Source organism: Stegodyphus dumicola, chromosome 4 (assembly GCF_044657685.1).
Source record: "Stegodyphus dumicola isolate Sdum_Otavi_A_Nest chromosome 4, ASM4465768v1".
Lineage (NCBI taxonomy): Eukaryota > Metazoa > Arthropoda > Arachnida > Araneae > Eresidae > Stegodyphus > Stegodyphus dumicola.
This window is the reverse complement of record NC_140771.1, coordinates 53,810,696-53,836,506: the sequence shown is the minus strand read 5'-3', so window position 1 is coordinate 53,836,506 and position 25,811 is coordinate 53,810,696. Positions and strand designations below refer to the sequence as shown.

Genomic DNA, 25,811 nt, shown 5'->3' with positions numbered 1-25,811 from the left:
GAAATATTCTTTTAATTTTTTAATACTATACATTAATATATCAATTAAAAACAAATATTACAAAAAATTTTTTAAATAGTTAAAGATATAAAATTAATTGCAAAAGATTTCTCACACAGAACAACAAAAAACAAAAGTTGTCAGTAATTAAGCATAAATCCAAAAACTGAAATAAACTGATCTTAAAGGGTTTTTTTTCTTTTTAAATCAGTCAGATACATTTGAATAGTAATTGGATTTAATTATTTTTTATAGTCACATAATAATCATTAAAATGCTTTGTTTAAATGCTATCCTCATTTTTTTCCCTTTTATAATTAAAAAACAAGGGCATAAACATTGAAGAAAATTTCTTTCATAGTTTAACACTTTGCACTCAAGGCCTTTCTCCCTCAGGCAAACTAGCAACTTGGAAAATTTCGACTATATTAGTGAAGAGCTAATATAGCTTTAGCTTTAATTTTTTTAAAGCTTAAAGCTATATTTCCTCTCCCCCCCCCCCAAGCGAATGCTTGTTGAGACAAACTAAGTTAAGATTTGGCTAAGAACACAAGCCAAGCCTGGACAACGAAAATACTTCTGATAAGAACATCTTATCGCACATCGTAAATAAGCAGGTCGAGTTACAAAATGTCATAGTGCTGGTATGCACATCGAGAGGACGCATAAGACCTCCCAAGGCTCCATAGCAGTGCTGCTTGAGTGGATGCTTCAAATTGGCAGGGCACAGTAGTGCCACCGCTTGAGTGCAAAGGATTAATTACAAAGTTTTTAAATCAAGTATTTAAGTAAATCAATTAAGGTGGTTAAAATACTAAGCAATAAAAATCCATCTAACAATGAAATGAACAGACAATGCTTACAATTAAAGTATAATAAGCAGAAATTTCTTCTTTAATTTAAAAAAAAAAAAAATACCTCATTATACCCAAGAAAACATATATTGCAAAATTAAACCATTTATTTTAGTAATTTCATGAAAATTTTTGTGTTCGTGTGTGTGTACATATATACAGGGTGCCCACTAAAGTCTAGTACCACCCGTTTAACTGCCAAATAGCTGCAGCTATAGTCATAAAAGTGGTTTCTAGGTATAGTAAAATGGTTATGTGCTATTATTACATGAGATAGCTTACAGTTCCACCTAGTGGAAAATAACGGAGTTAGTGTCCTTTTCTTGAAAACTATACGAGATAAGAAGAAAAAGCGAGTTACAAAGTTGTACAGTATCATAGATTTAGTACAAAATGAAATCTTGTGGATATAAATGCTCAAAACAAAACGTTGAAAACGCACATTCGTTTCTTTATGATTTCCGAAACTGTAACATCATGAAACTCGAACGAAAGAGAAAAGATTATCTTTTGGACGAAACACAAGCCCGTATCGTGGCACAGTGCTATCGCTAGTAATTCACAATCGAGAGGCCTGTACCCCGCGGGGTGCATCCTTGTACTTATTACCATTACAAACAGAGTACACAATATGCAGAGCATGCACAATCGTGTCGCAAAACACATCAACTCAATGCAACTTGAGCTTTGTGTGCGAATTTGTCCATATTATGCAAATAGTGCATGAAACATCACACCGGTTCACCTGAAACAGCATTAAAAGGGATATCTCCTCGGGGTTTATGTTGAAGCTCATGTTCATGGAGCGATTTTCAAAAACTTATTATTATGAGATGGTTCTACTTTACGGTAAATGCGGGCGCAAAGATCGATTGGCAGCGTTGTTGTATCGGCAACATTTTCTGCAGGTCCACATCCTAAAGGTTGTAAAATATTTAAGAAAGGCAAGCTGCATGATTAGCCGACTTTGATCCGGCAGACTAATGTAGGATGGAAAGCACAGCTGGATGATGGTTTATCATAAGAGAGATAAATGAAAACTGTGGCCTCTAAAAAAAAAAAAAAAAAAAAAAAAAAAAAAAAAAAAAAAAAACCATTTGGAAAGTCTTAAATGAATTAGGTGCTCATCCATACCCACCAACACCTAATCAGGCATTACTGGACGGGGATGCCGAGAAACGTTTTGAATGATGCAACTTCATCATGAACGAGATAGCCAACATTCTTGGCAGACACAGTGTGGACAGATAAGGCATGCTTTTTGTAGAATGAAATGTACAATAGCCAGAATACCCATTACTGAAACCTGGAAAATCCACCATGTTTCGTTGGCATTTGACATCAAATACGGTTTTCGATTAATGTTTGATGTGGAATTTATAACAGGCTAATCGGCCCAATATTTTTACCAGAGTATGTTAACACCACACGATATTTAGAACTTCTGCACGACAGAATACTCGATTTTGTTGAGAACCTACCGTTGCTTCAACTCTGGAATGGATGGTTCCAACATGACGGTGCACCTGCGCACAAGACGTCACAAGTGAAGTAGTACCTGATGGAGAAATTTGGAGAAAAAATAATTGGGTATGGTGGTTTCAAAGGGTGACCTCCATATTCACCTGGCTTGACTCCAATGTTCTTTCTCCTGTAAGGGTACCCCAAACCCCAGATGTGCATGTCAGCTCATGGAGAGACGTTTGAACACCAAAAATAAAAGTAGCTTTCAATAACTTCCTAAGATTTTTCCTTTTTCCTTCTTTCGTGACAACACAGTGTAGGAAATCACAAACAAACAAATGCACATTTAAAACATTCTGTTCTTAACATTCATGTCTACAAGGTGTCTTTTCATACTAAATCGACGATGCTCTACAACTTTGTAATTCACTTTTTCTTCCAATCTCGTATTGTTTTCGAGGTACAGACATCAACTCTGCCGTTTTCCATCAGGTGCAACTGTAAGCTATCTCATCTAGTAGTGCATAGCAATTTTACTATATGTAGACACCACTTTTATGACTATAGCTGTAGCCGTTCGGCACTTAAACAGGAGGTACTGGACTTAAGTGGGCACCCTGTGTGTGTGTGTGTGTGTATATATATATATATACATACTGCAATTTTAAACTAAAGAATAGTAATTTTTTTCACAAAAAACTTTTTATACTATACAGTTCAAGCCCCCTTCTTACAATCAGTTAAAAATTCCAAGCATTTAAAAAAAATATCAACACTTGCTTCCTGACCAACAACTTCAAATTAAGCCCTGTTTTAAATTTGAAAAGACCTTAGGTCAACTAGTTATCAACCACCACGTTATTCAAGAAAATAGCATCTGTAATTGCCAACTTCCTATTTACAATAAATATGGAGATCCTTTCCACCAACATGTTATTACTGGAGATCTCAATATCATTGAAGACCTAGAATTACGAGCCCTTATGCAACTTGGCACAAAATTTCATCCTACTTTCAGTATTAATAAGCACTTTTGCCTCAAACAATTCAATAATGATCTTGATAAATTTATCATTTTAGCTAGTAATAGATCCAATTTACCTACTACTACTTTTCTTGAATGGAAAAAGCTGCACTAATTAAAGAATTTCAACTTTTGCTTTTCAAGTCACCTTATTTCAATTCTTTGCTCAGTAAAAAGCAACTAGAACATCTTATTCAAAAACTGCAAGATAACTTTATCATCACGAACATTGACAAAGCTAGCAATAATTTTAGTGTTATTTGAAAAAAGTCATCTTTAAACAAAAGTCATCTTTAAACAAATACAGGGAATTCCAATGTTTTCCTTCAACCTTCTGCATAATGAATTAAATAACAATTGCACCTACCAAAAAATTACTACAGCACTAAGATTCTTCTCAATAAATTTAATGCACTACATAAAAGACTTAAAATACATCCCCAGAAATATAATAACAGATTTGCGAATCTCTATGCACTACGAAAATTTCATAAGTCTTCGATCAAATTCAGGTTCTTTGCCAATAGTACCAAAAGTTATCTTAAAGAAATAGATTATCTATTTGCACAAAAACTTCGTCTAATACGTGACCTCATTAATAACTATGATTTTAAGGATCTGCATTGCAACTGGATGATTTCAAGTAACGAACAAGGTCTAAAAACTGTAAATACACTTAAAATAGAACATATCCAATGCTACAACTTTGAAAACCTCTATACCACTTTACCACTTGAAGAAATTTATATAAGTTTACTTGCTCTTCCTGATTTATTTCCGCAAATTTCTACAATAATAAATACCGAAAAATGGCAACTTTTTCTCTCAAGCGTGCTTTTCAATAATTTTATTCAATTTAACAATAGCATCTTTGAACAAATACAGGGAATTCCAATGGGAGGTAATTTGTCACATTCTGTCTGTGAATTATTCCTTTTTACAAAAGAATTGACCTTTATCTGTTCACTCAGTAAAGAAGAACATAAATTTTACCAACACATCTATCGATATATTGATGATGTCATTGCCTTTAACAACTACAACAAAACAGAAGTGGCTAATATCTACCCTACATGCTTAAAACTAAATAATACGAATACGGTGCAACATAATGTAGTCTACCTTGATTTACATATTATTGATTACTATTTATTAAAAGTTTACGACAAAAGAATTCAATTTTTCAACACTAAGATTAACCAACTGGAATTCAAATGTTTCCAAAAGAGTCATCCTAAACACAATCTATTCACAGCTACTTAGAATAAAAAGAATCTGCAATACAGCAAAACACCTTCAAGAAGAAATACTTTACTTCGTGACAATCTTGAAAAATAACCTAATTCCACAAAAAATAATTAAAAATACCTTAAAAAAAGCTGGCATTAGCCTTACCAATTTTTAGATTTTATGAGTTAGATACTGATATTTTATACTTAAAGCCCAATGGGACGGTATAAAGTGGATGGCTGATTCTGAGAATCTAATGTATAAATGTACAGATAATTCTTGTCACTACGTTTTCTTTCCTCCAAAAGATTTTGGCTCAATACTTTTAATACTATTGTTTAAATAGTTTTAAATTACTTTGATGGCCAAATCTAATCCTGTTATTAACAAACGGGCCTATTCGTTTTTCATTGAAGCTTGATCGCCCTCTAGCTTGAAGAATTACGATTTTTATTAACAATTGACTGTTTTTTCCATTTTTCTCCTACTATTGTGGCCATGTTAAGTGAGTTTAGCTGAATTAGCCATTTTCACTTTTTGCTGCAATTCTTGACTGACGCCATTTTGAACTTTTTCCATGTCTTTCCAAGTCTTTCGACCCCCCTTCCACTTTTGGGCGGGTTCCCGCCAACGGACAGTTTTTTCACATTGGCTGTTGCCCAGTGACTTTGTTTCCCCCTTCTTACGTCACACGACGAGTTGGAGAGTGTTGAAAAGCACGAAAGGGAATTACAACCCCTTTTTGTTTTTGGCTCCACGATTGAGAAGACAGCATAGCCACAGGTCTGTTTTTTGTTTCTTTAACAAAATTTTTCTTGGTCTTCACAAGACCCACGCTGTTAGGTTTCCTTTAAATTTAATTTCAGATTCATTTATAAAGTTTTAATTCTTTAAGCTTGCAGGTCCAGCCTGTACACGTTATTGTATATTTTGACTAATAGCAGACCGCTATTTATTTTTATTTTTATTTTTAATTTTATTATTGCTGTACATCGGAGTTGCATTTACATTTTTTACACCTTAATGTGTCAATTTATGCAGACGCTTCGGGAAATTGGAACAGAGAACTGAAACTAAAAAAAAATTCTTAGGAGAGTTTATCTAATTAATTAAAAAATTTTCGTAATGCAAAGTTTCAACTGTCTGTTTCAGCAAAACGCGTAATGGAGTTAGCTTGGTTCGATGTTCAACCAAAATTTCCCTTGAAAAGCCAGGATGGACCTCGAATTGAGCTAATTTACCATTTTCCGCTTTTTATTTTTATATTTTTTAACTTGTTTCATCGATTGGTTTTTTACTATGTTTTATGTTTTGCCTTTAACTTGTTTCCAAAGATAAGTATTTTACTGTGTTTATCATTTACATTTTATTTCGCATGTAGCCTAATATTTCACCTCATTCAATGTCAATTTTTTTTTTAAAAACCGTGTAGAACTTTTTCTTGGAGCTACAGCTTCTGGTAACTTTTTGGCCAGCTAACTATAATTTCTCTTCTCATTTTCTTGATTTTGCAGCATATTGCACAAAAGTTTACCAAAATTGGTCTTTTTAGTATTGCACTTACAACCTAGTTTATTATATATATATATATATATATATATATATATATAACATGCACACAAATATGTAAAGATTATCTATTAATATATATGACACTTAGGAAACTGCTATATGAGTGACATAACATAGTTTTTCATTTGATTGTTATCAACCATTAAAACTTATGGCAAATATACTAGTCAGAGCACTAGCCTCAAATAGATGAGTATGACTGAAATACTAGCTGATATGAAGCTTTCCAAACAGTGCAAAAATTATTGTTCAAGTGGCCTTTGTGGCTATTGCAAAGATCATTGCAAGATTTGTGGCTCATGCAAAGATCATTCTATAATAACCCTTTGTGGCTATTTACAGCTCCTCTTACCAACTTGAATTATCAGAGCTTTAGATCAGTCTTTCTTAACCTGTGGTTCATGGACCCCTTGCGGGTCCATGGGTCATATTTTGGGGATCCGCCGACTGCTCCTAATTTTTAAAATGTTTGCATCAATATTTAAAAAAAAAAATTCTTTTTGTCACGGGCAACCTCTGTAAGCCGCCTGTCTGCCATTCCCCAATAATAGAGACCTCCACAATACGAGGAAAAGAACATTCGCAAACCATATAAAATTTGAAATTTTTAGAAACACAAAGTAGCCTTTGAATTTTATGTTACTTGGAAATAAAGTGACATTAAAATCAGTTTTTCAAAGTTCTTGCAAATTTTTAAAACAAAATATTTGTTTTACTTTTTCATAAGTTGTAATTTTTTTCAAGTGTTTTTTTGTGTTTTAATGTTTGTTCTTAATGTTTCATTTGATTATTTGATTTTTTTGGTAGCCCAAAATGTCCAAAAAAAAGGAAGTATGATGAAAATTATGTAAAATATGGATTCTGCTGCATGGAGGAATCGGACAGTGTTGAAAAGCCACAATGCTTTCTGTGTGGAAAAGTTTTGGCAAATGCCAGTACGAAACTGGCAAAATTGATAGATCATCTCAAATCTCTTCATCCTGAAAATGCATCTAAAGATCTAGAATTTTTTACAAAGAAGAAAGTCCAGTTTTCGAAATCTGGAACATTAACCACACTTGGATTTGGTATTTTAAAAAAAAAACCTTTGGTTGAGGCATCTTTCCGAGTTGCATATCGTATTGCCAAAAGTAAGAAATCGCATACCATTGGAGATACATTAATTAAGCCATGTGCGCTGGAAATGGTTGAATTAGTTTGTGGATTGGAACAGAGAAAAAACCTTGAGGCTATTCCATTGTCCAAGGATGTGATACATTCAAGAATAGCTGAAATTTCTTGCAATATCTTGAAACAGATCATCGATGAATTGAAAGCATCGCCATTTTCCTTTAGTATGCAGCTGGATGAAACTACAGACATCTTGAATTACAGTCAACTTCTTGTTTTTGTTCGTTACGTGTCTGCTGATACTATCAAAGAAGAATTCTTATTTTGTGAGCCTCTTTTGCAAACTACAAAGGTAGTTGATGTTTTAGCGAGTTTAAATGTTTTCTTTTCCAAACACAACTTTGACTGGAAACAAAAACTTCATTCACTTTGTACGGATGGAGCACCTGTGATGCTTGGCAATAAATCTGGTTTTGCCCATTTGGTAAAAAAAGAGGCTCCTAATGATATTGTTACACATTGTTTTTTACATAGACATGCACTGGCTAGAAAAACTCTTCCAACCAGCTTAAAAGAAGTATTGTCAATAGTTATTAAAACTGTGAATTTTATTAGAAGTAGAGCTCTTAATCGTCTTTTTAAAACAATGTGTCAAGATATGAACGCAGAACATGAGGTACTTCTGTACCACATGGAAGTGTGCTGGCTGTCACGAGGGCAGGTTTTGAAACGAATTTTCATGTTGAAGACAGAAGTATCACTTTTTTAAGAAGAAAACAATAACTCACTCTTCAAATATTTCACGAAAAAAGATTTTATATGTAAATTGGCTTACCTGGCAGACATTTTTAACCACATGAACGATATATGTCTTTCAATTCAAGGGCCTGATACAACAATTATGGATGCCACTGAGAAACTATAGGCATTTTTATTGAAAATGTCACTTTGGAAAATTAGAATTCAAGATGGGATATATGCAAACTTTCAAATGTTGGACGAAGTGCTTTTTGAAAATGGATCTCGGAAAAATAGTTTGTTATTGAATAACTTGAAAAATGAAATCTGTGAACATCTGGAAGTACTTCAAGTTTCATTTGAAAAATATTTCAATTCAGATGGAATAAATATAAAAGATGAGTTGTGGATTCGTAATCCTTTTCTTTGTGATATTAACTGTATCGATGACAGGAACCTTGCTAAAGATGAGCTAATTGATTTGAAAACAAAGTCCTTGTTAAAAATGGATTTTGATTCAAAAACTCTTAGAGAGTTTTGGTCTTCTTTAAGAAAAGCCTACCCACTGCTTGTAAAACGAGCTATGGCAGCCATTATTCCGTTTGTTACAGTATATCTTTGCGAAACGGGATTTTCCACACTTGTCACAATAAAAAAAAAAACATCGAAATAGACTGAATGTCGAACATGATATGCGCGTTGCTTTGTTGAAAACCATCCCTCAATTCAATCTGTTAATCAAGGAAAAGCAGCAACAGCCTTCACATTAAAAATTTTAATTTCTTCAAATTTTTTATACTATTGAAATAAAAATATTAAAATAATAAAACAGAATATATTTTGTAATAAATGATTTTTAAGCAATTTTTTTTTCACAGAGGGGTCCGTGACATATTTAAAATTTTTGAAGTGGTTCATTGTGCCAAAAAGGTTAAGAAACACTGCTTTAGATCAAGGACCCAGCTGTTTTTTACAGAATACCTTTGTAACAAATTATTAAAATTACAATTACGTAAAATTATAATTACCTCCACATCATTGAAATTAAACTGAAACAATTAAGACAGAAGCATTGGCTAAACAGTAAGGAGAACACCATTATGGGTTAAAGAAAGGCATACAAAAAGAAGTTTGCTACGGATGAAAGTGACAATATTCTGAAGTGCCCCTTCACAAAAAAACAATTATAATCCCTGTAGTGAGGCATGCGCCACATGCACGATTGTCGTGGAAATGTGCGATCGGTAGTCTATTTAAAAGGGAAGTGGGTCACTTACCTACATGTGAGTGCAAGTGGAAAGAAGAATTGTGGGGAATTGTCAGTTCACGATTTTACAGATAAGGCAAGTAAAAAATATATGAGTTCAGTAAGGTATAAAGGGAAATTAAATAAGAATTTAAGTTCTAACATTAAGAATATAAAAGTAAAATTTAAGAAACTGTACTTAACAATAGTTGGAGTAAAATTACCAAATCTAATAATAGATTTAATTAAGTAATAGCTGAGTGATGAATAAGAACAGTTAAAGTTACTTAAATAATTTATATTTACTATAAGATAAAAAAAAAAAAAAACAGCTACATTAGATTAAATAATATAAAATGTCCGGCATGGCTGGTCAATATGAGAGGCCCAGGTAAAGGGTTAAGGTAATTCCTGTTAGTAGTATGGAAGGATATGCTGGGAAATTGGCTAGATTAGGCCCAGTGGGTAGCTAACGAATTAGGGAGTTGCCAGGTTAGACTCGTGAAGTGCTGCCAGTTTGATAGTAACCCTAGTCAAGCAAACAAACCCTCTTTGGCTTCCTAGGCCTATGACAGAGTTGGGTTCTGCCAGACGATCAGAGCTTTGAAGATTTATAAATTCTCATTTTTTGTCAAAAACAGCAGCATGTTGCCCAATAAACAAACTTATGAATACACCAAACTATGATTCCTGAAGAAATGCCATCTCAGATAATGTTTTATTTTCTATCAAATGATGGTTACTTTCAGAAACAATTAATCACAAAAGGTTTCATTGCATGGTTAAGTTCCTAAATAAGAACAAGAAAAGAACACCAGGAGAAAAAGGGAGGGGAAGTAAACTAAATTTCTCCTTGTCCTTCACATAAAAATTAATTAAAACCACTGTATACAAACATTTCCTCTTGAACAGCAACTGAACAGAAAGAAAATTCAGCCTTTAAGATACAGTCAAAAGTCGTTAATCCGGACTCGTCGGGACTTCGGCGATTCCGGATTATCGATTTTTCCGGATTATAGATCATCAGTTTAAATCTCGTAAGATGGCATGCAGAAATTCTAAAATTAAAAATATGAAACCGTAATTTATGAAATAAAGAACAATTATGATCTAAAGGGTATCAAAATTTGCAAAAAGAAAAAGCTTAATATTTATTTGTTTACTTTATTAAACATTTCTTTCAATATAAGTTGTTTAAGTTTTGCTTCGTTTTATGTGATAGTACTTTCTCTTTAATTCTATTAAACAGACATAATTTCTTGTTCAGTTACAAAGTTCCGCTGTTCAAGTCCTATAATTGCTGTGTCGAGAATACTGACTAATTTGTCAATCGAAATTTTTTCGTTTTCAATAACCACTGTTACTTTCTTCGCTATCGGAAGCGAATTATAATGACGAGGAACTTGTTTTAAATCATATCAAAGACGGAGCACATCGAGATGAAATACTACATTTGGTAAGGAATTATAAGCCAAATAAAATCAAAACATCTGCTCTGAAGATAAGGATAGTGCTGACAGTTCAACATCCAATTCATTATGCGCCCGCCGCAGCGTGAAATTGATAAACAGATTTCCGATTTCAAAACATACTTTCGCTTTAGATACTTTACATATTAACAAATATATATCGGAAATTCTATTTGATATAATCGAAAGTTTAAGCTTACTTTTATAAAATTGCTCTTACAGTCTGCAAAAAATAATAAGCCGGATCGAATTCGAAAATTAAGGAACAACGCAATCATCAACGTTAACTGAAATAGATAATTATTTAGCTTATGCGTCCATTATACATAAAACACGCACGCGAAAACGTATTCTGCACTTGCGCACACTCATATGCGCAGTCGTAAAAGGTCTTATGCGCACGCGTCAACGCCTTTGCGTATGTGTCAACGCGGCGCATGCGCAGAAAGTTTTTAGTTTTGAGGTCCGGATTATAGATCATTCCGAATTATGGGTGTCCGAATTAACAACTTTTGACTGTACTACATTTTAGGATTTTAGCTTTCCTAATTTCTCAATGAAAACAGGTTTTCTATCAATATATCTGCATATAAACTAAAATCATTCATAGTATGGAAAATTTTGCACTAAATTTAGAGCTCTGAAGGTGGTTACACATTGCAGTATCATCTGAGGTTCTTTCTGATTATCTGTATCCCGACCAAAATTACTAAGAAAAATATTTATGAAACAAAGCAGTATGCCACCAAAATAGTTATGTGGCAACCCATGATGTTGCCTATATGAAAACCCAAGTATGTGCATTTGGTTAGGCTGGTGCACATTGCTGAAGTTGTATGATGGATGCAGTTATGGACTGTAGCTACGAAATAACAAAACTAATTTTCCTTTAAATGCATCTTTTATTTTATTTGAAAATTAACCACTCAATTAGCAGCCATTCAAAAATTCAAGCAACAAAAATTTCATCTAACAAGCTAAGAAAAAAGAATTACAAAAAGTTTTCATATAGCAGATGATCAGATGCCAACATCCCGCCCGGCGTTCAAATACTAATTTCAAAACTAATATAAATTATTTAAGAAATTCAAAGTTTGATACATATATCAGTTAGAAACAATTAAATGCAATAATATATATATTAAACAAATAAGAAACAAATTACTACATTTTAAATAAAATAGATATGCATTATTAATACAGGGTGCGGCAGCGTTCATAGCATAATTTGAATTGGGTAGTACAGAAACGTACTGCATGAATGCGCGCCAGCTCATGCCGTATTCGTGTACTAATGGGCTACCATTTCGAGTGTGATAGTGATATGGATCGGCGGAGTGCACAGCATCGTGCCTTTGCTGTTGAAAGTTATTTCAAGAATAACTACTCTGTTGTTGCTACCCAGCATCTATTTCGGCAACATTTCAACTTAGACATCATGGGAAAATTCCAGATGGATGGACCATTGCGACAGACATTTCCAAGTAGAGTTATTTCCCGTTTTGGTGACATTTCCTGGCCGCCTCGCTCATCTGGTCTTTCATATGCAGACTTTTTCTTTTGGGGCCACCTGAAGCAAGAAGTTTTCTGAACACATTGTGCAGCTATTTTTTAGTTGAAGTATAGCATCAGAACTGCTGACGAGGTTTAACAGCCTTTTCAAATTGGTGTTGGCTCCGACAAAGTTGGTAGTGTAATCTTAATATATAGTTGAGCTAAGGCCGCGTCGTGTGAAAAATCTTTTTAATGTTGCAATTACAGCCTGCGATGTTAGATCTGTAACAAAATCGAGATGTATCACTCGAGTAACTAAACATACAAAAATAACAACATATATCTTATTTAAAGTATCTCTTCATTGATTTTTTATATTTTATGTAAAAGGGTCTGCATAAATCAATTCCAGTTATGGAAAAAAGGGGACTCACGGAAACTCTTTCATTCGGCAATGGTGCCATAAGTTATTGAGCTATTTTAGGTTTATTTCTAAAACACATAATGCAGTTATATACTACTTTACAAGCAGTGTTTCTGCCATTTGGTGGCCAAAACTCCTATAGAACACAATACAGCAAAGTCTGAGCACCAACATGTAAATTTTTTAAATGGAAGTGTTGCATAATTATAGTAGTTAAGTTATGATCCCTAGGCAGCAGAATAGGATGCTTTTGGTCATAGGATAAAGATGATTTATTTAATCTGCCACCTACCCTAAGTATTCCATTTTCGTTGACGAAAGGATTTAAATTACTTAACACTTTACCAACCGCTAGCGGTTCAACAGCATACGCACGTCCGACCGGCCACAGATTCTCCCTGTTCTGAATAACTGTCAGGGCAATCTGATAAATCGTTTAAATAAAACTCTCCAGTACCACTTTTTTCGCTCATCGTGAACGGTATTCTTTTTTAAAACGGTGTGAAAATGTCGGAGTTTACGAAGCAATGCACTTAAGCCAAGTGAGCAATGTACTTCAATACTAATAATAAAATGCAGATTGATATAGCAAATGGCAATTGTTTATTGCTGTAGCTACTGATTGATAGGCTATTTTTAGGTAGCCCAGGGGGAAAAAGCGCTTAATAGGCTATCGGTCGGTAGGCGTTGGCGATAAAAAGCCGATTAATACACGATAAAGTGTTAAGTGACTATCCTTTATAATTTTACCCTATCTAAGGGCTCAAATTTCTTCTTTGAATACTATTTGTTGTACTAGCCTTACCATAGCTAGCTTGGCATACGTAAATACATCTCTAGTAATAGGACCTGAAGTTCATAGTCCTTAGCATGCAAACTAGCCTTTTCTATAACATTCATGTCAAGATTAGAAGGTCCATTGAACCTGAATTCTGAAGATAAAAGTTCGCTAGGTTTGACACCACGAGAAACCAAATCAGCAGAATTCTCCTTAGAGCGGATATGTTTCCACTCGAAGTTTTCTGATAATGATTGAATTTTCGAAGCATGATTATCAACAAATGTTTTGAGTTGATGTAGTGAAGCGTTTATCCACGCTAATTGTACTGTTGAATCCGAATATAATGTTACCTTTTCAATGTCTATATTTAGCGAAGTCAGAACTTTTTTAATAAGCTCAGAGTTCTAAGCATGGTAAAGATAGAGTCCTTAAAGGGGCTACTCAAGATCTGTTTGCCAGTAACTTTAAACAAGGGTTATTTTGAGTGGCATTTAGGTAGACCACTGCTCCATATGCAGATGTTGAAACATCAGAGAAACCTACGATAGCCCTTTTATCGGTTGTAGAATGCACAGCATATCTTCCTATCTTAAGATTTTCCAATTCCTTTAATATTAAAATGAAACGATTCCATTGACTGGCAAATGGTTCAGGTAATTCATCGTCCCAGTTCAGTTTTAAAGACTGCAGTTTCTGAAGGAATATTTTTGCTTTACAGATGACTCTCCCGATAAAGCCAATAGGATCATACAACCACGTAATGACTGCAGGGACATCTCTTTTCGTAACAGATGACTTGCCTTGAAAAGCGACTTTAAAAGTAAAGATGTCAGATTCCGGTTGCCAAATTATTCCAAAAGTTTTCGTAAATTAAGTGAAACTCTTCCTTAGATACTAAAATGTCTAATGCACTCTTAGAGTGCCATTTATGTAAAGACATTCCACAGCTTTCCAATATCTTAGTTGATTCTTTAATTCAATAGCAGAATCAAAATCAGAGGCTCCTGTAACTATGTCGTCCATATAGACGTCAGAAAGAATCACTTCAGAAGCTAAAGGGTATTTCTGTTATTCATCCAAAGCTAACTGTTTTAGAGTTCTTATAGCTAGAGATGGAGCACATTTAGTCCCATACGTTAGAGTGTTCAATCTAAGAATAATAGGTGAGTCGTCTTCATGCTCTTTCCATAAGATACGTAGAAGATTCCTTTGCAACGAATCGATTAAAATATGTCTAAACATTTGTTTAATGTCGGCAACCAGTGCTATTTTATATTTACGAAATCGAACAATTAAATCAAAAATATCTTCTTTAACCTCTCCTGAGAGTAAAATGTCGTTCAGACTCGATCCTGTAGTAGTTGAAGCTGATGCATTAAACACAATGCGTAATTTCGTAGATGATTTTTCAGGTTTAAAAATTTCATGGTGAGGAAGGTAGAAAGTAACGGGTGGAGGATTTTCTTCTTCAACCCTTTCCATGCGATTTAAGCTTTCATAATCATTGATAAAATCGGTATAAAGCCTTTTTTAGGCCTGGGTTTTTATTTAATAATTTAATCGTCTGATTAAGATGTTTATTAGCAACGTTTCTTAAATCACCTAATTAATGAAGTGCTTCTTCTTGAATAGGCATCTGTACTATGAAACGCGCACTCTCATTTCTCCTATGTGTCTTCTGATAATGCAATTCGCAAAACTCCTCTTCTTCACTTCTAAGGCGTTTGTTGGCTATTTCTTCGATTTGCCAAAATTTATGTATACATTCTTCTAAACTTTCAGATTGGGAGATTAGCACACAATATTGATGTAAATTCTCAGTTTCAACAAATCCACTAGCAATAAATCTGAAGATTGAATCTTGGAAAAGTAAAGTACTAGATAATCGAATCTTTCGCTCCTCCACTAATTCGAAAAAACATTCGGCACTCAATACGAGATCGTTCTTTTCCTGACTTGTCAAAATCTGGATCTGCTAAGTATATATGCTCAGGTATTTCTAGATTTTCTACATTTATTCTGGTAGCAGGTACAAAATCTGTTATTTTAGGTACAACGAGAAAGTCTATTACTGAATTGAAAGAAGAGTCATTATTACTAATAAGAAAGTAATTTAATTTCCATTTAATATTCATCGTATTTCTACTTAAACCATTAAGAGGAATATTTACCTTGTTTGTTAAGACCAAGCGAAGAAACGAACTGGACTGAAGGTGGAGAAGGGTTCCATGTGAACAGCAGTTGAACATGGGTCAGTCGGTCCTAAACAACTGCAAGGTCATAAAATGTGATCGAGATGTACTGTCAAGTATTGCTATGCTGCTAATATAATCACTCCGAATCGGTGATCAAACCTTAACCATGGCTGTAGAAAGCAAAACTGTTTTGTTTGACATTTTATTTAAAGATGCAAGTCTTTACCACTTCAGTTAAGTTTGGATTTTTTATTACGTCGAGTAAACTAGGGTTCTTTTTGCTTTGTGTATTAAGAGCATCTGCAGTCTCTGAAATGGGAAGATTTTCCGACTACAAATTTGGCAGAATATCTTAATCTGGCGAAGTTTTTTTCACACAAGGAATTTTTAGTTTCAAAAATACATAATAGATAATTGTGCTTTCTTTGGCATAAACAACAAGAATATTTGGATTTACATGATGCAAGCTTATGTTTATCACTTAAACAGCTTATACACAGTGCATGTTTTTTAACAATATTAAATCTTTGATATGGAGTCATTTTTAAAAATAAAGAACAACTATATACCAAATGTGACATTTTACACAATATGCAGGAATTGCTCTTCGACTTTAACAGGAAATTTCTGGTTTTATTTGTAAAAGAAGTTTTAGTTTTTAGTGACGGTAATTGAACTCCATGTAAATTTTCTAACATTTGAATCGTTTCTCTAAATAATCCATGAACATTCCAAATTTGGGTAATTCAGTCGATGTTAAACTCATTTCGTAATGTTCTCTTATTTCTTTAACTTTTGAATGGCAATATTCATTAGGAATTAATGTGTTAGTTCATTAGCTTCTAATTTCATTAAGTTTAAACCTCTTAGGTTTTTATTCAAAATATCAACTAGATTTCTAAGACTCTTATAAGATTCAACATGTATTTTACCAAAATTTAAAATATTCCTAATATGAGAAATAACAATCAACTGTTTATTTTCATATCTATCAATTAAAACCTCAAATAAAGATTGAAAACTGTCTCGAGTTTCTAGAACTTTAGCGTCTCCTTTTAATGCAAAACGCAAATAGAACAATTTTTGAATATCATTTAAAGAAAAGTTATTTGTAATCAAACTATCAAATTGTTTTTTAAAATTACTCCAGTTCTCAATAAAACCATCAAATTATGGTAAGCTTAAATCAGGTAACTTAATAGTGATAGAATTAGGATCCTTAATATTATTTGTTAAAGATTTATCAACTAAATCTGACTTTAATAATAATAGTTGTAAGCTTACCTTTATTTCTTCTAAACGGTCTTCCATTTCTTCACATTTTAAATCCACACTCGATAAATTTTCATTGTCAATGACATCATAATATTCTAGATTCAACGATTCGATCTGAGATAATATATCGAAACCATATCCAATTTGATTCGAAGACGCATTTTGTCAGCATTCAAATTTGAATCTTTCAAAAAAGTTTCCAATTTTGTAATCCTAGTTTCTACAACGTCGATTCAGCACTTTTAGTTTTTCATCCAATAACAATACTGTAGAATTATCTCTACTGTTCAGTTCATCATCTGCATTAGCCATTTTCGTTTTTAATACATGATCAAACTAAAGTTTTTATTGCTTTTAACATTTGAAACAACAATTTATTCAGCGAATTTGACTCCGGCTACTAAGGACCACTTTTATGGACTGTAGCTACAAAATAACAAAACTAATTTTCCTTTAAATCCATCTTTCATTTTATTCGAAAATTAACCATTCAATTAGGAGCCATTCAAAAATCCAAGCAACAAAATTTTCATCAAACAAGCTATAAAAAAAAAAAAAAAAATTTACAAAAAACAAACCATACTGACACATGTGCGTTACAAGATTCGTTGCTAGGCAATTACGGTAGAGGAGAAAGTTTTTGTATAGCAGACGATCAGGTGCACACGGATGCTGAATTACAATTTCTGATGTTTACTTCAGTGAAAGCAGATAGCTGTGTACATAAGGAGAGCATAGAGTGCAAAAAAGAATTTTTATGAATATTTTAAAAAAAAAAGGGGTAAGTTGCTAACGTTTCTTAACTTTACTGAAATGCTCTAGTATGGATTCTGAAAATGGCTGTTGCCTTTCGTGCATTAGTTTTGCAAAAATCAAGTTGGCAATGAGTTTGCAACATTTGGGTGGGAATGTAAATAATCAGAAAGTACTAAATTTGATTTAATTCATTACAAATAAAAACAAACCTCATATTATTAATTCACATGTTGCATAAAAATAAGCTTTTAGCTATCTTCTGTAAATGTTGACTATAATTAAGAAACTACACCTGCTTGGCTACATTTATATGGTTTGCTCTAAAGACAACATTTGAATATAATATATAAATTACTTACTTAGCTACTTGCATGAAATTACTCCATTCCCCTATTCCCTTCACAAACTTTCCTCCTCTTTTTGTTGGAATGTAACCATTATCCAACTGTAAAACAATTTAAAAAAAAAAAAAATATTTGTAGGTGTTTCTTGGCAAATATATTGCTTCATCAATATGGAAAAGAAAATTATTCTGCTAAATACAATTTGATTTTAAAAAGGATTAAAATTAATTTGTTTTTAATATCAAGACACAATACTCATTCTACAGCAGCAAACTTAACTTTTTATATCAACAGCAAAATAGATTTCTACATTACTTAATGGTAAATTATGTACAAAATGCATCTAGATTTTAAGATCAAGCTCGTTCAAAATCAAAAGTTAAAGAAAACAGCATACTTATTTCTTAACTTTCAAATTATAATTCTTGCAAGTCACAATGCTTGACATGATCACACAGCTGCTTGATTCTTTAGCAGAACTTATCTTCTAGAACACTACTAACAGATTGTGGTTTAGTTTCTTTAGGCTAAGTGAGTTTTACTCAATGACAGATAATTTACACACTTAGCTTTGTCATCATTGTTATTGTATGAAGAAAGTTCCAAGGTTCTTGATATTTATCAAGTAATTTAACCTGAATTTCTTACGAAAGCAATTGAAAATGATATCCATGTCAAGGCAGTTGATATTATGTGAAAGTTTCCAGAGGATGTATCACCAATATTTCCATCCAAATTATATAAAGGTATCATTTAAAGAGGAGCTTGAAAAAAATAATAGCATCAGATGGATTAGTTGAACTGCTGATAATAAATCATCATTCACTTTCATTGTGTTTTCCTTATATATGCACAACATACTCTCATATACTTAACTTCTGTGGCTGTAACTAAGGCTTAACACTCATTTTCAAAATTAAAATTAATAATAATAATAAAAAAAAATACTTGGAAAGCAGTACATAGGAAACAATCACCAGTTTAGCTTGTTCTCAACTGAGAATGAAAGAGACAAAAATTAACCTGGATAAAATAATTAAGGAGTTTACTTCTTTAACAGTAAAAAAAAAAAAAAAATTTTTTTTTTTTTTAAATTCAAGTGTAAAAATAAAATATAACCTAAATATTTAGCCAGTAAACCTTACCTTAATTATACTGCACATATTTCATATTATGCTCTGTATGACTTCTAATAGATTTGGATATCATATTCTTTTTGACTTGAGAGGATTAAACAGGAATGAAAAATAATCAACATACGTGTACGAGACATTTAACAATAAATTTTTTAACTGATTTAAGCGTCAAAAACTTACTTTGATTATTACAAAAATTATCAACCATAACTACGGAAAAAAAGTGGTGAAGTCTGTGAGAAACAATAAAGAGAGGGGCATCATTATCATCTGTTACCTTAGGCCCTTAAGTTAGCCCTGAATATATCAACCCCAAAGGGGAGATGTTACATATTTTCAAATGTAGCCAGTTAATACTATAAAAGTGTGTTGCTTTAGCAACAAGGCATTGTAACTAACAAATTGTAGTTGGATAGTTATAGTTATCTTGTAATAAGAATTAATAGAATGTAAAAAAAAAAAAAAAAATTCCATTTTTGACTTTAATTATTAGGAAATTTATAACATACCATGTCAGTGTGGTTCAAGATAATATATCGGCCAGACGAAATGAGCATTAAAGTTTCGCATCAAGGAGTACAGATCTTATGTCCAAAAAGGAGAAATCAACAAGGTCTTCAATAGCTAATCATAGCTGGAAATTTAATCGTCATTTTACCTTTGGATCTGAAGAAATTATCCAAAAAACGTCTATCACTGATGAACTGAACTTCTTGAAGCTTTTCCCATTCATTAAGATTTATCTTGGTTAGATGAAGACTCATCCTTCCCAATGATTTAAAAATTCTGTTAACTTAATTTTTCAATTTTCGTTACTATTTCTGCATACAGACAGCACTTCTTTCTCATTTGCTTCGCTCCTGTAGGGTATAAATCCAACTGTAGCTTTCCCTCTGGAACTGTTTGCCTCTTGACTAAATCTACACCAAACACAAGGTTCCTGTTTTGCTAAGTTTATGTTTTACTTTGGTGTATTACTTTTCTGTTTTAATTAAGAGATTATTAATGCATACTTGCCAACCTATGACACTCAAAAATCAGGAGATTTTTTTTTAAGAAATCAGGAGATTTTTCACAATGTTAAAAAAAAAGACTTTTTAAATAATAAAAATATAGTTTTTAATAATGAATTAACTTTAAATAGTTACTAAGTCTTAAATGCAAGCAAAACAAAAATACCTTAGACAAAAAAAAACATTTTTATTACTTTCATCGTTTAAAAAAAAAAAAAAAAAAAAAAGGCACTTTAATCAGTTTTCATACAAATGTTATTGACAGTGGCAGATTTTGCTCTCGTTAAGAAAGAAACTTCATAATTTTGTTCATAGCAATTGCCACATAGGCCTGCTTTCGCTAATAAAAGTTTTTCTAATGTGTCATCACTAATATTAGATCTAAATTTAGTCCTCATTTTCGCAACAACACTGAAAATCCTCTCACACTGCATTACTATGGGGAACTGTCAAGATGGCCAACATAATTCTAGAGAGTTCACTATATTTTAAAATTCCATCAGCACCTTTCAATTTTCCAATTATCCTCCACTGGGTGTCAATCCTAGCTGATTTTATAAATTCATCCAAGTTTTCTAATTGTAAACTGCAAAATTACGACTGCAGTATATCAGTAGCATCATCAGTATCATCATCTTTCATGACTAAACGAAGTAACACAGGAAATCTGTTCAAAAAGTACCTTTTATCAAAAAAAGATGCATTTGCTAGAGCAGAAACATCAGCAACTTTAGCATGCAAAATCACTTCATCGTTGACTGGAAATTTATATAGTGTGTAATCACATACTCGACAGAAGTAACTTCTAACATAAAGATAAAACTTATTTTTGTCTTCTTCTGAAAGTTCTTCCACTACTTTTGTAGTTGCAGCTCCTATTACCAAATCTTCATCTTCCTTCTGATTTTCTCTTTCACCATAAATCACATCATATATAGAATTACAAGACAAAACACAGACTGGTTTTACAAACTTTGATAAAATGTCTTTAAACAGATCATAAATCATTGTTGCAAAACATGAATTGATGGAATTCTGCTTTGTATAATTGTGTTCAGAACATCGAATGATGGCAAAATGAATTGTAAAAAAAAAAGCAAAAAGCTTTGTTAAGGTCCGAAGAAAAAAACATAAATATTCGTTCTTCACAAGATAAACTTACAGTAATCAGAAAATGTTTCGTGTGTTGAGCAATATTTTTTTTATTATTATTATTTTGAGAGAAATTTGTATCAGCTTTACGCTTATATTTTGCAGTATTATTTTGAGAACTGCCAGTTGAATTGCTGAATGATGCAGAAATTACAAAAAATTTAAATTTTTCTCATTTCAGTATTATGCAGCTGTTGGAACTGTTTCAATTTTTCCTTTCTTTTAGAACTCCTTTCAAGATAATAATAAATATCAACAATGTGTTCATCCACATTTAATGGTAAAGAATCTGCCCCTTTTCAGCTGCTAAATTTAAGAGGTGACAGGTGCACCTCATAATCTGCAAATCTGAATTTGCCTTTCTTAAGATGCCTGCAACACCAGTTTTCAAGCCTACCATTACTGGTGCATTATCGGCACCAAGCGCTAAGCAATTATCCAGAGGGACTGCATTTTATTTTAAAGTTTTAATAATTAGCTGTGCTATATTAAAGCCTGTCGAATGTCCTTCTAAAGTGGGGACAGAAAGTAAACTGCACTCAATTTCTGAAGACTCTGGATTAAAAAAAGAAACAACAATTGGATACAGTTTTGAATTGGTATTATTGCTTCCATCCGTAGAGAGGCAGAACGGAGCTGTTTTAATGCAATCAATAACTGAAGACTTATTTTTCAAATCCATTTCTTTAACAATTGCACCTATTTTGGTCCTTGCACTTGAGTATTTCTTAGCGATATCACTATCGGGAAACATTTTTCTAAATAAAGCTGCAGCGTGATCCGATGCATTCAGTGGCAGGTTGTGCTCCAGTAAAAAGGCAGAGAACAGACATTCTGCATTAATCACTTTTTCGTCTTTTGTTTCCGAAGAAAAATTTAATTTTTCGTTTTTTCAAAACAACTCATGCTGTCCTTGTGTTTTTGTGTACGCACATGTTTGAGAACATCTGCCCTTCCACCAAGCGAAATCGAAAAATCGCAAAGACAGATGGTACACCTCGCAAATTTATTACATTTCCTTGAAGAAATAATGGAAGGAAAGTCAACTGTGTACGATTTTTGAAACGTGCACGAGTATTTCACCTTTCTCGCAGACATATCAAAAGACGATAATTTCTAAAACTATTTCCTAAAGGCACGTGTACTCACATAACTCAGGACAAGATGAACGAAATAGCGAAAGAACATCCAAATAACAGCCTTGAGCTTGCTATTGCCTAATATACGACAGATGACACGCAGTGGAGCTCGATGCCCATTGGACAACTGGAGAACGACGTTTCTGGATACGTATGCTGTCGATCAGAAAGCAGAAATTCTCATCTGATTCGCAAGGTTTCATTTTAGATATAATCTAGAGAAAATTCAGTTGCTTTCAGACATCCAAAATCACTTTTTTTTTTTTTTTTTTTTGTTCATATAACGAAGTATTAAGCCAAGTTCCATAAAAGTCGGGAGAAATATTAAGAATAAGAAAAAGTCGGGAGAAATATATTGTAAATCAGGTTGGCGGGAGAGCGGTCGAAAATCAAGAGTCTCCCGCCTAAATCGGGAGAGTTGGCAACTCTGTTAATGTTAATAAATGTTTATATTTCTTAATGACTGTATTTTGATACTTTAGTTACAGTGAAAATAAAACTGCATGGCTAAAAACTTTTAAGACTGCAATGATAAAATGTTTATTCATGTTTATTTCATGTAAAATATTTGTAAATCAGGAAAAGAATTCATGCTTACCAAGTGTCATAGAAATTTTTTCAGTGTAATATGTTATGAAATATCATTCAGAGTCTATTTATTTATTTGCTGATGAGACACATGCATTTATAAACTTAAGTTAAAAACTTAAATGACCTAAATAGATGAAGGGAAATATTTTGAAAACTTAAATAAACTACCTTATTCATCATCAAACGATAACAGCTTTTGTGCTTCTAACCTTTTTTAACTAAGCTGTTTTTGTGAATTGAGGGAAAGAATAATAGATTTTTAAAATGTTAAAAAGAAATTGAGTATTTGGCATGCAAGCCATGATGCAAACCCAGAAACCCGGACTACAGAACGTATATGTACACATTCATACAATGCATTCACAATATTACCCTTAATTAATCCTGTATAAAAAATTTTTATACTTTTTTGTTGGCAACACAGCAAAGTTAGACTATTACATCCCCCCTTTTTTTTTTAAGTATGACAGCTAAAATTTTTAAATTTCAATTTTTCAAAACAATTTAAATTTTTACTTCCTTGAACAAAGTAAAGGAAGTATTGCAATTGTAAAATATGTCACATTTCAATAGAAATATCCATACTGACTGTTTCTGAATACAGACTTCAAATATTGCACATGTTTAAGCAAAAAATATTATTTCCTTACAAAGCAATCTGCTTTCTCTTAAAATTGAAGTTATCGTACACGTTTATACATATATACATAGGACAGCATAATTCGTAAACATATTCCTATAAGAAAAGAAAGTTACTCCCGATTCAAAATATGCTAAAGTACAATCTTGCTTTGGTTTTACTGTAATTGTCAGGCTAAAATTATAATAAAAGACAATATAGATAATGAGCATTATAAAGTTATAAAAACAAGCCCCTGACACTTATATTTAATAATTTAAATCAATAAAAAATCCTTCATTTGTATTAAATACAAAATATTTTGGTACTTTTCCATTTCGCCAAGCAGACTTTATTGGCGACAACATACAGTATACACATAAAAAATGTTAGTTCTAAGAATTTTTAATTTTGAAGGCATAAACAGTTTAATATTGTTTAAAATTTTGTGAAAAGCTAATAAATGGCAATAAATTTGTAAAAAAACATTAGTTTAAGAATTTAATATGTTTTCATAGTTCATCATCCTAATTCGCCTGTTCGTAACACGTGACCCCAAATGATCTCATTTCACGTAAATTACGCTACAAAAATCTAATTATCTACATTAATTTCAAGTTAAATCTTAATTTGGAATACAAGTTTAAATGCAAGAATTACTTCAATTCGTACGAATAGCTTATGTAAAAGTCCAGTGCTTTATTTCGCTAGTACATTCTCATTAGAACTGATGAATTTAACCCTTGACTTTACCTTTTCTATAGTTTCTCCTTCGGATGAGTGGTGTAATGACATCTTAATTACCGCGAGTGGCCTTAGGGCATACAATTGAACTATCTGGTAAAAATTCTACGTAATTATATGGCAGTATTGAAAAAAACAATCAATCTGATAAGAAATGGCTGCGACTTGTTCTGAAAATGAGGTGTAAAAGGTTACCAGCAAGGATATTCCGTTTGGCATCAGTTGTACCATTATTGGCGACTATCGCCTGGGTCGGCAAAACGGTAAAGTACCAATATTTTAATTATTTTAAAGTATTTTACTTATATTAATGAAGTGATATAATTCTGAAAATTCTCTTGTGAAGGTGAATTATTAGGCATCTGAATTTAAATAGTAAATCTCTTGTACTGCTGAATTATCAGGGAGTATAAGGGCGAGTCAAATGAAAGTGAGCCAATGCAAATATATGACAAACAGAGTACTTTATTTAAAGGTAGTCTCCATGAACATTGAGACATTTATCCCATTGACAAATGAGCCGCGTGATCCCCGTCTCATAAAACTCCTTGGGCTGTCGATTCAAAAAGTCTGTAACCGACTCCTTCACGGCGGCGTCCGACACGAATCTGGTACCCTTGAGATGTTTTTTCAGTTTCCCGAAAATGTGAAAGTCGCATGGCGACAAATCTGGGCTGTATGGAGGATGTTGCAGCGTGTCCCACTTGAACTTTGCCAGTTGTGTCTTAACCACATCAGCGACGTATGGACGAACATTGTCATGTAGCAAGATCACACCATTCGTCAATCTTCCAGGTCGTTTGTTCTTGATTGCGACACGCAGCCGATCCAGCGTTGCACAATATCGCGAACTATTGATCGTCTCTCCACGTTTAGCAAATTCAATCAGTAATGGCCCCTGACGATCGGAAAAAAAAGTCAATAGCACCTTTCCCGAGGAAATGACAGCCTTTGCTTTCTTCGAGGGTGGTGAATTCAAATGTTTCCACTGTAAGCTTTGCCGGCGTGTTTCAGGTTCGTAGTGGTGGCACCATGATTCGTCTCCGGTCACAATTGCAGACAAGAAGTCGTCACCCTCATTGTGATACCGGATGAGATGAGTCAAAGCAGCGCCGAACCTCTCCGTCTTCTGGCGGTCGTTCAAAATCTTGGGCATCCATTGAGCACACAAAAGCCGATAACCGAGATGATCATGAATTATGGTGTGAACCGAACCGTGACTGATGTTCACACGCTCTGCCAGTTCATCGATGCTTATCCTCCGTTCTTGTCTAATCAGCTCATCAACCTGTGCAATTGTGTCGGGGTGATTGCAAGGTGGCTTTGGCCTGGTCTTGGATCGTCTTTGCAACTTTCACATCCTTCTCTGAACCGTTTGCTCCAACGCTTCACAGTGACCAATGCGATGCAATGTTCACCGTACACAGCAGTCATACGGCGA

The 25,811-nt window shown here is 33.1% G+C and overlaps 1 protein-coding gene across 3 annotated transcripts in view; it reads right to left on the bottom strand.

Annotated features, from left to right (window-relative positions):
• The window catches only part of Syx5 (syntaxin 5), a 97,994-nt gene that overhangs the window by 53,768 nt on the left and 18,415 nt on the right, over positions 1–25,811 (bottom strand). For all 3 annotated transcript variants that reach the window (XM_085814889.1, XM_085814888.1, XM_085814890.1), the window contains exon 3: positions 17,992–18,077. In XM_085814889.1, coding sequence (XP_085671015.1) covers positions 17,992–18,077 — 86 coding nt within the window. The remainder of the gene's footprint in view (positions 1–17,991; positions 18,078–25,811) is intronic.